At 38.4% G+C, this 13,922-nt stretch overlaps 1 protein-coding gene across 1 annotated transcript; it reads left to right on the top strand.

Moving 5' to 3' along the window:
• The first annotated feature begins 480 nt into the window (after positions 1 to 480).
• On the top strand, positions 481 to 2,264 carry LOC147629737 (uncharacterized). The gene is made up of 3 exons (XM_086810956.1): positions 481 to 769; positions 866 to 929; positions 2,124 to 2,264. The coding sequence occupies exons 1-3, from the start codon at positions 504 to 506 to the stop codon at positions 2,262 to 2,264; spliced, it is 471 nt and encodes a 156-aa protein (XP_086667082.1). The 5' UTR covers positions 481 to 503.
• The last annotated feature ends 11,658 nt before the right edge of the window (positions 2,265 to 13,922 follow it).

The following is a 13,922-nucleotide window of genomic DNA, read 5'->3' as shown; positions in this document are numbered from 1 at the left end:
TTCCCATCTTTTATTAATAAATGGATTATCAATGTTTTTTAATCGTGTGAGTGATAATGAGTCCTTTTCATTATACGTAGACATCGTTTGAAAATGCGATGAAGCAAGCTATATCATGCATTGATAAACATGCCATGGGGTTGCAAGAATATGAGACAAAATGTGAGAAAGCCAGACCTGGTGTAGAGCAAACATTTTGAGATAGAGCGTACAAGATGCTCATAATTGCAAACCCATCCAATGGTGATGCATTCTTTCAACTCGTATATAACTATGATTGGTCTAAGAAGGGATTGGTTGCTCTGACCAAAGAAAAGCTCTATACAGTCGCCATATCTCAGATTTCAACTCAAAGGTATGTGACATGTCAATAAACCTCCCTTAGCATAAACTAACCTTAACATCTAATCTCTTATGGTTTTGGTATGATGCTGAAATAGGAAGACGGAATTGCTTCAAATGCTTATGAGACCGGGAGGGCAAAGGACAAGGTAATTTCAGAGATGTTTGGGGATAACAAAAAAACATTGCTGCATATGAAGAAAGAGTTGTATTGGGAAGAGCTAATAGGGGAGGCGGACTCTATTTTGGAGGGTTTATTGGTATATGATGATGTTATCTATGTCCCACCATTTATGCAATGGGTGCAAGAGGAGCGATTGAAACACATACCATGGGCCCTCCATGAGGTGCGGGCAAAGATTGGAAAAGTGAAGGAAGGCCAAAAGCAACCTGAGGTGGAGAATGCCGCAAAGAGGGTTGTCTACAGGTATATATCTTCTAATGCCATTACATTTTTGTAGAAAATACATATACGCATTTAAAAAAATATTTTAGTACTGTTTGTTTTATTTTGGATATGTAGGTGGGTGCAGCTACTCATTGGCCAAGGTCTAATGGACAAAGAGATGGAAGCAATCAAAGAATGGGTAGATCCAAATTCCTCGGAAACAATGTACCTGAAGGAATGGGTTGAGAGAGGGGTTTCTGATTGGGGAATTTAAGAGATGTCCTTGGTGGTTGGACTATCCTCTAAATCATGTGCCTCCAAGTGAGGAGCTCCTAGAAAAAGGTACTTTTTTGCTTTCTGTTGAATTATATGCATGTAAATGTAAATGTATATGTTTATGTAAACCTTCCTACCTATACATATGTAAACTATCCATATGCATATACATATTAGATACATATACATACAAATATATACATATACAAATACATATGTATATGCATATGTATATATACATATGCATACATAAATACATACCTACATACATACACTAAATTATATACTAAATTCCTACATACATACAAAGTTCATGTTACATTTAAGATTTGGCATGTTAGATTTTAAAGAAACATTGTTAAGTACTTGAAGTTTATTTTGGGATATTCTAGGAGAATGCAAAGGAGATGCTATCCAAATTTTTTGCAAATTTGTACATACATACATACATACGAACATACATAGTTCATGTTACATTTAAGGTTTGGCATATCAAATTTTAAAGAAACGTTGTTAAGTTTTGATATATACATACCTACATACATATACATATAAATAGATACATATACCTACATACATATTATAAGAAAGCATTATGGGCCCAAGGCCATGGACAACTAGTAAGTAGGTGTGAACTCTTGGGTGGAGTATAAATACCAATGTAAATGGGATTATGGCTCATTCATGATAATGTTATCTGTTCCAAGAATCAATGGTGAGCTTCTCCCATGAGATGCTAAGTGGTGACTCCTTCATGAGCCACTCCCTTGGTGAGGGACCAACCCACCCTTGTTACTTTCTTTCATTGGTATCAGAGCATGGCTTTTGATCCATGATTTTTAATTTTTCTTTTCTTCTTCTCATTTCGTGAAATTTCTGCTTCATTTGATTCATGGGGGAAGGGGATATGGCTAAGGTAGAGTTTGTGGTTCAAATCTGAGCACATGGATCTAATTTTTTTGAATGAGTGGACCAAATTGGGAAAATTTCACTAATCTTGATTAGCAATTGTTAATCAAAAACGTTTTTCTGTTTGGGAGCTTTCTTGCAAACCCTAGCCATGGAATCTCAACATGAGCAAAGGGCATTGAGTCTCCAAGTCAATTGGGAGTGAAAGCAACTTTTCAAGCACACCAAAGAGCACCAGAAGAGGGGCAGCGAACTGCAGCAGCCCACCTCAGAAAACGCAATTTTTCAAGCTCACAAAGAGCTTGGCTTACTAAAAAGCTCCCCATTGAAGCTTGGGTATGTTCTCTGATGTATGTAGCAATGTTTTATGAAGTATTTCACCTATTTTCCATGAGCAATGGGGCTCCCAATGTGGCTGAAAATCACTACCAAAGCTGCCCACGTTTTTCACCAAAGTGACCCTAATCTTCATCTCCTTCAACAAATTCAAGCATTAAGGCTTCCCGGGTGACATTGGTGAGTTGCTCCATCACTTCCTTACAATTTTGAAGCATTCTTTCAACCTATGGAGTGAATTAGGGTTTTATTACACATAAAACCCTAATTTTCAGAAATTGGACTTTAATCATGGCCATTTCATGCTCTTCTTTATGCATTATGAATGCTTGAATGCTACACATAGCCATTCAATGCTATGTCTTGCATATTGGCATAAGTGAGCATAGATTTTGGCACATTTGGGAGATTGAATACATACTTCACATGATTTGGATGTTGTTGATGTATGTGGAAATGTATTGACATTGCCATGAGTGGATGTGATGAAGGAAGCACTATGAACCATGTATTATGATATGAGTGAGTATGAGTCATGCTATAAATCAATTGTAAGTAAACTCTACTCATTCATTTGAGCTTGTAAAACCACATTCCACTTACGATTGTACCCCACTTTATTCCTAGAATCTAGAATGAAGTAAGGGTACCTTGGCATTTGGAGGAGAGGCCAAGGGGAGAATGTCTTGAATCTTCCTTGCCGTTAGTGCCGGGTAACACGGTAAGGAAGAGGATTAGGTACTTGGTGGTAAAGAAATGGCCTCAACCTTCACCTTGGATGTAAACTTGTTGGTGAAGGGGTGAGAAGTGCTTGGCCAGGAGATCGACAAGCATCGACGCGCTTCATCGACCACTTCATTCGACTTGAGCAAACAAGCAAATCCTCTACATCGACTTCTTATGCAAAAGGACAAAATTGATGCCATAAGGTCACATGCTCAGATGGAAAAATGATTGAAGATTGATTTGCTTACAGTGGTCAAATGCATAAGGATTTTAATACTTGATTGAGATGCTTTGATTTGATTGAGATTTGGTGCAAAAAGAGGGGAGACTATCGCAAAATTTTTGCAAAATTTGCGTACTTGCAGCCAGGACAAAACCTTGAATTTCTAGGGTTTTTCAAAATCTTTTCAAATCTATCTTGAAAGCCCTTCAATCTACCCGAAAACCTCTTTCAAATAAGCTAAAGATCACTCAAATCGGAGTAGTATTGAGCGGTCAAAGTCAAGAGTTGACTTTGAGCTAGAACAGTTGATTGGTCAAAGGCTGTTGACTTTTTCAAATCTATTTTTGGGGATCCTTACTCATCTCGTCAAGAGGTTCGCATCGATATAAAGATCACCCAAATCGGATAAGAATTGAGCGGTTAACATCAAGAGTTGACTTTCAGTCGATATAGTTGACTGGTCAAAGGTTGTTGACTTTTTCAGATCTGTTTTTGGGGATTCTTATTCATCTCGTTGAGAGCTTCGCGTCGATATAAAGATCACCCAAATTGGATACCGTTTGAATAGAGAAAAAAAATCAAGTAAGTGGTCTTTGCAAGGAGGGATCAATTACGCGCATGGAAATGACTAGAGGAGGTCAAAACAAGGGAGCCCGGAATGAAAATGATCAAAGACAACCGGAAGCAATGATGGCAACGAGTTCATCAACGAGGAATGAAGAAAGTTCAACCATAAAAGCACCATCTCCAGATGAATCTCAGCCAGTGGAAATGCCTCAATCTTTGGGAACTACTCCGCTAACAGTGGACATGATGTTAATGGCTATGGAGAGTATGTTTCAAAGGATTGAAAATAACCAAACAAATCGGCAACAACAATTTGGTGAACACCTCATGGAACGGTTGGACAAGCGACACCACTACCTGGATGACGTGATGCAAAGAGGGTTAAAAGACTTGGAGAAAGCCATTAGTGAATTGGCTCCTCTCAAGCTCAACCAAGAAGCCGATATGAATGCAATGGATTGTGTACATTATGATGCCAAACATGATGGAAAGCCTTCTATGCCAGAAGAGAACAAAGTAAGACAAATGATGCCACCTCAAATGATGCCACATTCTTCTTACATGGACAAGGGCAAGAGACCTATGGGTGATGCTTCTTATGAGAGATCAAATGCCAGTATTCCAAGAACTTCATCCTTTATGCAAGATGCAAGAAGAGGGTATGAACAGAAGGGATTTAAAGATGCAGGTGATTGGCAATTGGAAGATGAGCAAATGCATAGACACTTGGGTGAAGGAAGAGGATTTGATGATCCAAGAGCACGGCAAAGGGGTTCAAGAATGCATGGTGGTTTTGACAATGCTGTGAAGGACAAAATCATATTTAATAAGTTCAAAGGAGAATCAAATTCTATCGAAGACTTTGAAGAGTGGGCAAACAAGATGGATCTCTACTTCGAAATCAGCCCAAGGAGCGAGATTGCCAAAGTCTACTTCGCCTCACTTCATCTTGAAGGTTTTGCTCACACTTGGTGGAGGAGGAAGCAATCTCATGGTTATGTCATCACTACTTGGGAAGAATTCAAGAATGACATGGCAGAAGAGTTTACTTCTCGCATGCAAAGGGACAATCACATTGTGGAATGGGATAAGCTAGAGCAAATCACTACCGTGAAGGAATATTCTCACAAGTTTCTAAAGCTTCTATTATACTTGGACGACTTTGATGAGCATTATCTTGTTGTCAAGTATATAAGGGGCTTGAAAGCTCCTATTGGTGGTGATGTCAAGTCTCATGAACCCGCCACTTTGAAGAAGGCAATGATGCTTGCAGAAATTCATGAAGAGAAGTACTTGACAAAGTGGGCTAGCAAAGGGAATATCAAAGGGGAAGTGATCACAACAAGGACTGAAATGGGTTCTCATGCAAACACAAGACCTAATCTTCCAAGATTTCCTACCGTGTATGGTAGAGGGTCTAATAGACTTCCATTAGACCACCATTTATGTCCAACAAAGCTACATACAATGAGTCCAAGCCAGCAAATGGGGGTTCAAAAAAGCAAGGTTATCAAGGAGGACCGTTTGCATGAAATGAGGCTCAAAGGTCTATGTTTCAAATGTGGAGAAAAATGGAACAAGGATCACTTCAAAGTATGCAAATCCAAGGATATTTCCATAAGCTACATTATCACTGAGGACAATGCTAATCATGAGAAGAAGGAATTCCTTGAATGCAATGATGCCTTAGGATGGGGAGATCCTCATGAGGGTGGAGGTTCTCATGATGATGGTTTTGATGAAGAAAATCCCGAGTTTCCTTTTGATCCGGGTGGGAAACTAAAGTTTACTCATGACAAAATGGATGATGGGATGCCTCTATGCGTGTGGAATGAAAACAATAGTGCACATACTACCTTGTGTACAATCTCTCATGATGCTTATGCGGGAAGTAAGGGTGCCAACACATTGAGATTGAAGATCAAGGTGAATGGAAGAACAGCATATGCACTCATTGATACTGGAAGCACGCATAGTTTTGTCAATAAAAGGTCTTTGAACACTCTCAAAATGCAACCAACTTCTTTACCAAACAAGCACATGGTGCAACAAGTGGCCAATGGTGATTCAATGGGTTGCAATATGAAGTGTCAAAGTACAGAATTGGAGTTGTCCAAGAACTACTCTTGCAAAGTTGATCTTTTGGTGATTGAGTTGGGACCAATTGACATAGTACTTGGATGTGATTGGCTGTCCACTTTGAACTCTTTTACCATGAACTTACAGAAAAGTTTCATGAGTTTTGTGCATCATGGAGGGGTTATTACATTGAATGGAATGCAAGGGTCCAAGCTCTTCATGATCAATGCTACTCAAAGTTCAAGAAAGAGGGCTATGTTTATGTACTACAGCTTTGCAAAGAGGAAGATAATAGCAAAAAGGATTGCATCGAAAATGTGGACATGGTTAAGCTACTCAAGGATTATGAAGATGTGTTTACCATGCCAAAATCAATGCCGCCAAAGAGGAGTGTTGATCACGCTATTGATTTGGAACCAAATGCCAAACCAATCAACAAGCCTCCCTATCGTTTGTCAAAGGTTGAAAAGGAAGAGGTGGCAAAGCAAGTCAAAGAACTCATTGACATGGGATGGGTTGAACCAAGTCAATCTCCTTTTGCTTCTCCGGTGCTACTTGTGAAGAAAAAGGATGGTACTTTCTGCATGTGCATTGATTACCGTGATTTGAATAAGATCACCATCAAAAATCGATTTCCAATACCAAGGGTGGATGATCTTTTGGATGAGTTGAAGGGTGCCACATGCTTTTCAAAGATTGATTTGCGTTCCGGATACCATCAAATAAGGATGAAAAGTGGTGATGAGTTCAAAACAGCATTTCGTACGGAAAGGGGTCTTTACCAATTCATGGTTATGCCGTTTGGATTATGCAATGCACCAGCAACTTTTCAAGCATTGATGAACAAAGTGCTTCAACCTTTCCTCTACAAGTTTGTATTGGTCTTTTTCGACGATATACTTATCTATAGCAAAGATGAGGAAGTGCATTTGAAGCACGTGAAAGAGGTTTTGGAGGTCTTGAGGCAAAACAAGTTGTATGTTAAGGAGACAAAATGTACCTTCATGGCACATGAGGTGGAATATTTGGGTCACATTGTGAGCAAAGATGGCATTTGTGTGGATCCAAAGAAAGTGGAATGTATTAGGAATTGGCCGGTTCCTTCAAACACTACTCAATTGAGGGGATTTTTGGGGTTATCTTCATTCTATAGGTGCTTTATTGCCCACTATGCAGAAATTGCAGTCCCAATGACGGACAAATTGAAGAAGGAAACCTTCTTTTGGGATGCCATTGCCAACAAAAGCTTTGAAGATATGAAGAAGATGCTCACATCAGCACCTATTTTGGTATGTCCAGACTTCACCAAACCTTTCACAATAAGGGTGGATGCAAGTGGAAGAGGGATTGGTGCGGTACTTTACCAAGACCATGGAGTCATTGCTTATGAAAGTAGAAAGCTGAATGACAAAGAAAGAGAACTCCATGTGTATGAGCAAGAGATGATTGCTATACTCCATGCTATCAAGAAATGGCACCATTACTTATATGGGAGTCATTTTTATGTGAGAAGTGATCATTTTTATGTGAGAAGTGATCATAGGGTGCTGAAGTATTTCCTCACACAACCCAATTTGTCTCCTAAGCAAAGAAGGTGGGTAGCAACACTACAAAACTATGATTTTGAAATCACATACACAAAGGGCAAAGAAAATGTGGTTGCCGATTCCTTGTCTCGTATGTGGGCCTGCTCATTGTATGCTATTTTTGAGGTGCATAAAGATTGGATCATGGAGATATAAGAAGAGTACTTGTTTGATGAAGAAACCTCACAAATAGTGTAGAAATTACAGCAAGGTGTATGTGAAGAGTTACCCCATTATGAGCTGAAAAATGGTCTCCTCTACTACAAAGGAAAAGTCTACTTGGTTCCTACTTCATCATTTATCAAGAAGATCATGGAAGAGATGCATTGTACTCCTATGGCTGGTCATTTGGGTGTCTACAAAACCTTTGATGCAATAAGGAAAAGTTTCTTTTGGAAGGGGATGTGGAAGAGCATTCATGCTTATGTAAGTGGGTGCCGGTCATGTCAATTGAACAAGGATCCTACACATAAACCGGGAGGTTTGCTTCAGCCATTGCCCATTCCCGAAGGCAAATGGAGTCATATATCAATGGATTTCATTACTAACCTTCCGCGCACAAAGAAAGGGTGGGACAGCTTGTATGTTGTGGTGGATAGATTGACCAAAGTGGCCCATTTCATTCCTTCCAAGGTCACATATTCAGCCCAAAATGTTGCCAAGCAATTTGTTGTTGGGGTTTTCAAGTTGCATGGTATGCCATCACAAATTGTGAGTGATCGTGATGTCAAATTCATGAGCACTTTTTGGAGAACATTGTTTGAATATATGGGAACCAAGCTTACTCCAAGCACCGCCTATCATCCCGAAACCGATGGTCAAACAGAAAGAGTAAACAAATGGGTGGAAACATATCTACGCCACTATTGTCATGATACTCAAAGCACATGGGATGATTGGTTACCTTTGGCTGAGTTTGCTTACAACTCAACATATCATGTGAGCATTGGCATGTCACCCTTTGAGGCTTTATATGGTTACAAGGTCAATTTGCCTATGTTGGTGGGTACATATGAGACTTCTAACCATAATGCCAAGGAGGAAGCTAAAAGGATGCAAGCTTTGTTGCAACAATGCAAAAGTAATTTGAAGGTTGCACAAGAGAAAATGAGACAATATGCCAATGTTCATCGAAGACCATTGGAATTCAAAGTGGGAGATTGGGTTCTTTTGAGAATACCAAAGTCAAGATATGCGTCTTTGAAGGGAAGCACCAACACCAAGCTAGCTCATCGCTATTATGGTCCTTATCAAGTGATACGAAGAGTTGGGGAGGTTGCATATCAACTCTTACTTCCATCTACAACAAAGATTCATGATGTGTTTCATGTCTCTCACTTGAAAGGATATGTGGGTATGATCGATCAAATGGTTGATGAGTTACCTCCAATGAATGAAGAGGGAATGATTGAATACATTCCAGAAGCTATCTTGGGTACAAGGAAAAAGGTACTTCGCACTCGTACCTTGGTGGAGTATCTTGTTCAATGGAAAGGTTTACCTAAGGAAGAAGCTTCATGGCAACCTATTTCAGCATTGGAGGGATATGAAGCATTGATAGAGCAATATGGGTTGGTGTAAATTCAGCCACATGGAACATTCTTCTCCGAATTTGGGGTATTCATTTGAGGTTTCGAGGACGAAACCATTGGGGAAGGGATGGTTTGTAAGAAAGCATTATGGGCCCAAGGCCATGGACAACTAGTAAGTAGGTGTGAACTCTTGGGTGGAGTATAAATACCAATGTAAATGGGATTATGGCTCATTCATGATAATGTTATCTGTTCCAAGAATCAATGGTGAGCTTCTCCCGTGAGATGCTAAGTGGTGACACCTTCATGAGCCACTCCCTTGGTGAGGGACCCACCCTTGTTACTTTCTTTCACATATACATACACATACATATACATAGATACATACCTACATACATATACATATACATATGCATATGCATATACACATACACATACATGTACATATACATATACATAGATACATATACATCTACATACATATACATATACAAAAAGGTATGGGGATTTTTACCTTTTTACTAATTATCTTGATCTATTTCTTGAAGAATTTAAGAATTGTCAATCTGAGCTTAAAAGAGAGCCCCCAACTCAAGAAGACTCTAGAATACCTTTCCCGCAGCCAATAATCTTGACCCAATCTCCAGTAGTTGGATCCTTGCGCGTGGCCCCAAAACCATCCACACCACTGTCACGAGTGCCACAATCACACCAAGAGCATACATCTACATCGTCTCAAGTGCAACGTGAGAGGAGAACAAAGAGACGTCTTGACATTATGCATGATGTTCAAGAGGGAGACCCCACAAATGAAGATCAAGAGAGAGACCCTCCAGAGCATCTTCAAGAGGGGGAGGTGTCAGGACAACGTGACATCATGGACATGACTAGTAAGAGTACTTTCCATCGCAAATTTATTTTGAGAAGTGTGTGCTTTCGAAATGCATCTCATTTTTTATCTTTTTTAATTGCAGGTGAGAGATGTTTTTCACACATATTTCTGGTAGACATCCACACTCTTTCGGAGGGCTCAGATAGGTAAAAAGAATAATTTCACCATATAATTAGTTTTCCAAGTTATACTTACCAAAACCAAACATCATAAATCTTTTATGTAGTGTGGAAGAATTCTTGATGAAGATTCCCAAGGCTCTATCTCATAGAGGTGCTCCCTCAAATACAGTGGCTCGCCTCGTATGGGCTGACTTTCCTACAGGTTTACAGGTTGTTGATGTAGATACAGATGGGTGTCCCTCATGGAATCAAGTTTCTTCATCATTGATACTACATGACACACTTAGTTTTGTTGGTTTGTTTGTGGCTGATGAGGGTTGGTTTGTGTGTTTGAGTCTAATGGATCAACTTCCTAAAATATATTCGATGGGTAAGAAAGTTGGATTGGTCATGCATCGAACAATGTCTGTTCATGTGGAATCAAGTTATTTGTATGACAATGGAGAACGGGTAAGTCATAATCTCTCAAATATTTCCCTTTGTGTATACATGTTATGTGGTATGGATATCCAAACATAATGTTTTCTCGTTATGGTAGGTGGATACATTGGCGCTTAGTATGTTCTATCGAGTAAATTGCCATGTCCCTATTATTGATCGTGAGGCTGGGCAAAATGTTTCAAAGAAGTTATTCAACGCTCAACGAAATTTCATTTTTGAGAAGAATAAGAAGCATCCATTCCAATGCACGATGGTCTTGGAGCGCTACATTCGAGGTGGTGTAGAAAGATCTCCTATGTTCTTTAGGTGAGACAATTTTCATTCTGTTCATTTTCATAGCTACTTTTTCAAAATACTTAGATGCACGTTTATGATTGTTTTTCATTGTAGGTGGCTAGTGGAGACCTTCTCAAGTGAAGGAGATGGTGTCTTGGATGTTTTTGCGGGATGTGGAGGCTTGGGACGTGCATGCCAAGAGTTAAAAAGGCACTATATGGAGATAGAGAATGACATGGAGGTAGCCAAAGCATGTCTGGGAGATTTCTCATTAGGTCGGGATGACACGTAGAAGAATGCTATAATTTGTGGATCAAAAAACTTTGTAATCGAGATTGTCATGGTTTGGAAGTTTAAAGATCAATATATGCATTTTTGATCTTTAAAAGATTATGTTATATATTTAAATAAGTAAGAAAGTATGTATGTAATGTATGTATATATGTTAGTGCTGCGTAGGTAGCTCTTGTATGTATATGTATATGTATGAGGTGTATGAATTTAGGTAGATATATGTATATATATAATTATATCAATAAGTATGATGTGGATCAAAAGACTTTGTAATGAGATTTTCATGGTTTGGAACTTTACAGATCGATATATACATTTTTTATCTTTAAAGGATTGTTTTTTATATTTAAGTAAGTAAGAAAGGATGTATGTATGTATGTATGTATGTATATATGTTAGTATGTAGGTAGCTCTTGCATGTATGTATGTATGTATGTATGTATGTATGTATGTATGTATATATGTTAGTATGTAGGTAGCTCTTGCATGTATGTATATATATGTATATTTTGTATGTGTATATGTATGAGGTGCATGAATTTAGTTAGATATATGAATATATGTAATTATATCAATAAGTATGATGTGGATCAAAAGACTGAAATTTATATTGTTGATCTTTCAAAGCTTGTTATTTATATGTAAGTAAGTTCTTGGTCCTTTACAAAGCTCATAGTAAGTTCATGGTCCTTTACAAAGCTCATAGTAAGTTCCTGGTCCTTTGCAAAGCTCGGACTCCTTGTTCATTGCTCCAAAAAGCTCGACAAAAAAAGCTTGCAAAAAAAAATCCCCCGTCAACCAGAAATGCCTAGAGGAGAGATAAACACATTAAAAAATGATATGTCACGAGATGGTCGTCGCACAAGATACAAAACAAGCATTTCAAAAGAAGAAGCTGCAAAAAGGATCAAGAAAGCACTAGACATAAATGCACAGGTTACACAAGTGCAAGTGTTTCAATCTTCCAAACATGAGGCTTTCACCATTGAGACTTTTGGAGAAGGGTCTCATGTGGGACGTTATGATTTGCATATCAAAATGCATCCATCATGCTCATGTCTAGATTTTTTAGGAAGGGTCAACCAATAAAAACCATACTTGGCATGCAAGCACTTGTACTTTGTGTACATGAGAGTCATGGGATTGAGCCAAAATGAAAATTTGTTATTCACCAACCAATTTTAACAGAAAGGGAGGTATCCAAATGTCTATGCAGAGAACGAACCTACCCTTGAATTGGTTTAGTGTGGGGACAACTCATGTTCCTAATTTAACTTCATAGATGTATGGGATGTGCAAAAATGTTTTGGGGTTTCATTTTATTGGAACAATTTCAATGAAGTAATGCTTATTTGAGTTTCTCTCATTTTATAAGGATGTATTATTTTATTAGAGTAAATTTATTTTGCTATTCACAAAAATAGAGAGAGAGAGAGAGAGAGAGAGAGAGAGAGAGAGAGAGACTAAGAGATAAAAGAGAGAGAGAAAGAGAAAGACAGACAAAGAGGAAGACAAAGACAAAGACAGAGAGAGAAAAAAGGGAGATAAAGAGAAATATATATATATATATATATATATATATATATATATATATATAGAGAGAGAGAGAGAGAGAGAGAGAGAGAGAGAGAGAGAGGCACACAACTAGAGTCCTAGTTGACCATGAATCTAGCAGAGAATCCATTAAACCGTCTAGGCTAGCAGCAGTGAGACAGGGATAGCCCCATGGGTAACCTTAAGGCACGGTACCTCAAGCTAGACACCCACATCTATTCTCACAAAGAAATATGGTTTGGTAAATAATTTGTCTTAAAAATCATACATCTTTCCATGGATCAATCCTTGGTGATGACCAGCCTTGGTGACAATGAGAGAAGGAGGTCCCAACCTAGGTGGATGATTGGATATGGCAACCACTCAGGGTCCCATACCAACGTAACCCTCATGACGTATTGAGGAAGAGTTCTACCTTTGCAATCGACTCCCATAAGAATGCACACATGGGTGATAAAATTTCAGTTTTGTATGAGGAGCAACATTAATGCCACTTTGGGTAGTTGGCATATGCTTTTCAAAATAGAAGCCATATATGAAACTAATCTCTTAATAAAAAACAATAAGATTTCAAACAATTTATAAGAACTTTAATTTAACATGATTTATGATCTTTAGGGAAAGTCCTCCATTTTTGGGGATTGCCAATTCAGTTGGACTTACCAACTTTTACGCATGTCTTGTTTTAAAAGTATTCCATTTCTTTTCAATAATGATTACATTCAAGGAACCAACTTGGACCTTGAAGATATTCCTGGAATTCAGTAGGCGAGGGAGTCCTTGTGCTGCTTCGCACTATGAGACTTCATCACAATTCTGATTCTAAGACTAGCTTATTTTGCATAATATGCAACTGACTTTACCACAATCTTAATAATGCGCTACATCTACATGACATAGTCAACTTCTTTGCACAAGGTAAAAAAACCCAATCCTTGTGTCTAGGTAGTCTTTTCCTCAAATACTTTTTTTGCATCCATTTATCCATAACAGAGTCTATGCAAAAGCTTTTGAGTTACTATTTATGTATTAAAGTTAATCCAAAGTAACAATTACTACAATGGGGGGAATCTTAGAGTGACTTGCCCTAATTTGAGACTTCATCTTCTCATCCTCGATGTACTCAATAGCCATGTGTAGGCTCTCTACGAGCCCTAAACACATAAATAAGAAAAACAATGTCTCAATGCATGTCACTTTAGAACACATAAGAAAAAGAAATCATTGTCTAGCTTTATTTAAGAAGTTAAGATGCTCTCATCAATGTAGTGAAGGGATTTTTAATGTGCACATACATATGGGGATGGACCTAGGCACATGGGGGCTCAAGGGAATTTACAGATATGTTGTGTAGGGCATATGGGTCCTTGGGACTATAA

Source organism: Cibotium barometz, chromosome 17, assembly GCF_041138505.1.
Source record: "Cibotium barometz isolate CiBa-2024 chromosome 17, ASM4113850v1, whole genome shotgun sequence".
Lineage (NCBI taxonomy): Eukaryota > Viridiplantae > Streptophyta > Polypodiopsida > Cyatheales > Cibotiaceae > Cibotium > Cibotium barometz.
The sequence above is the reverse complement of the archived record's forward strand: the minus strand, read 5'-3'. Positions and strand labels throughout refer to the sequence as shown.

What these genes read in the sequence shown, in the direction of transcription:
- LOC147629737 (XM_086810956.1), top strand. Translation starts at nt 504, where the DNA reads ATGTTTGGGGATAACAAAAAAACATTGCTGCATATGAAGAAAGAGTTG. An exon ending in GCAAAGAGGGTTGTCTACAG is followed by an intron (nt 770 to 865) that starts GTATATATCTTC and finishes TTGGATATGTAG; the next exon opens with GTGGGTGCAGCTACTCATTG. An exon ending in TGGAAGCAATCAAAGAATGG is followed by an intron (nt 930 to 2,123) that starts GTAGATCCAAAT and finishes TGGGAGTGAAAG; the next exon opens with CAACTTTTCAAGCACACCAA.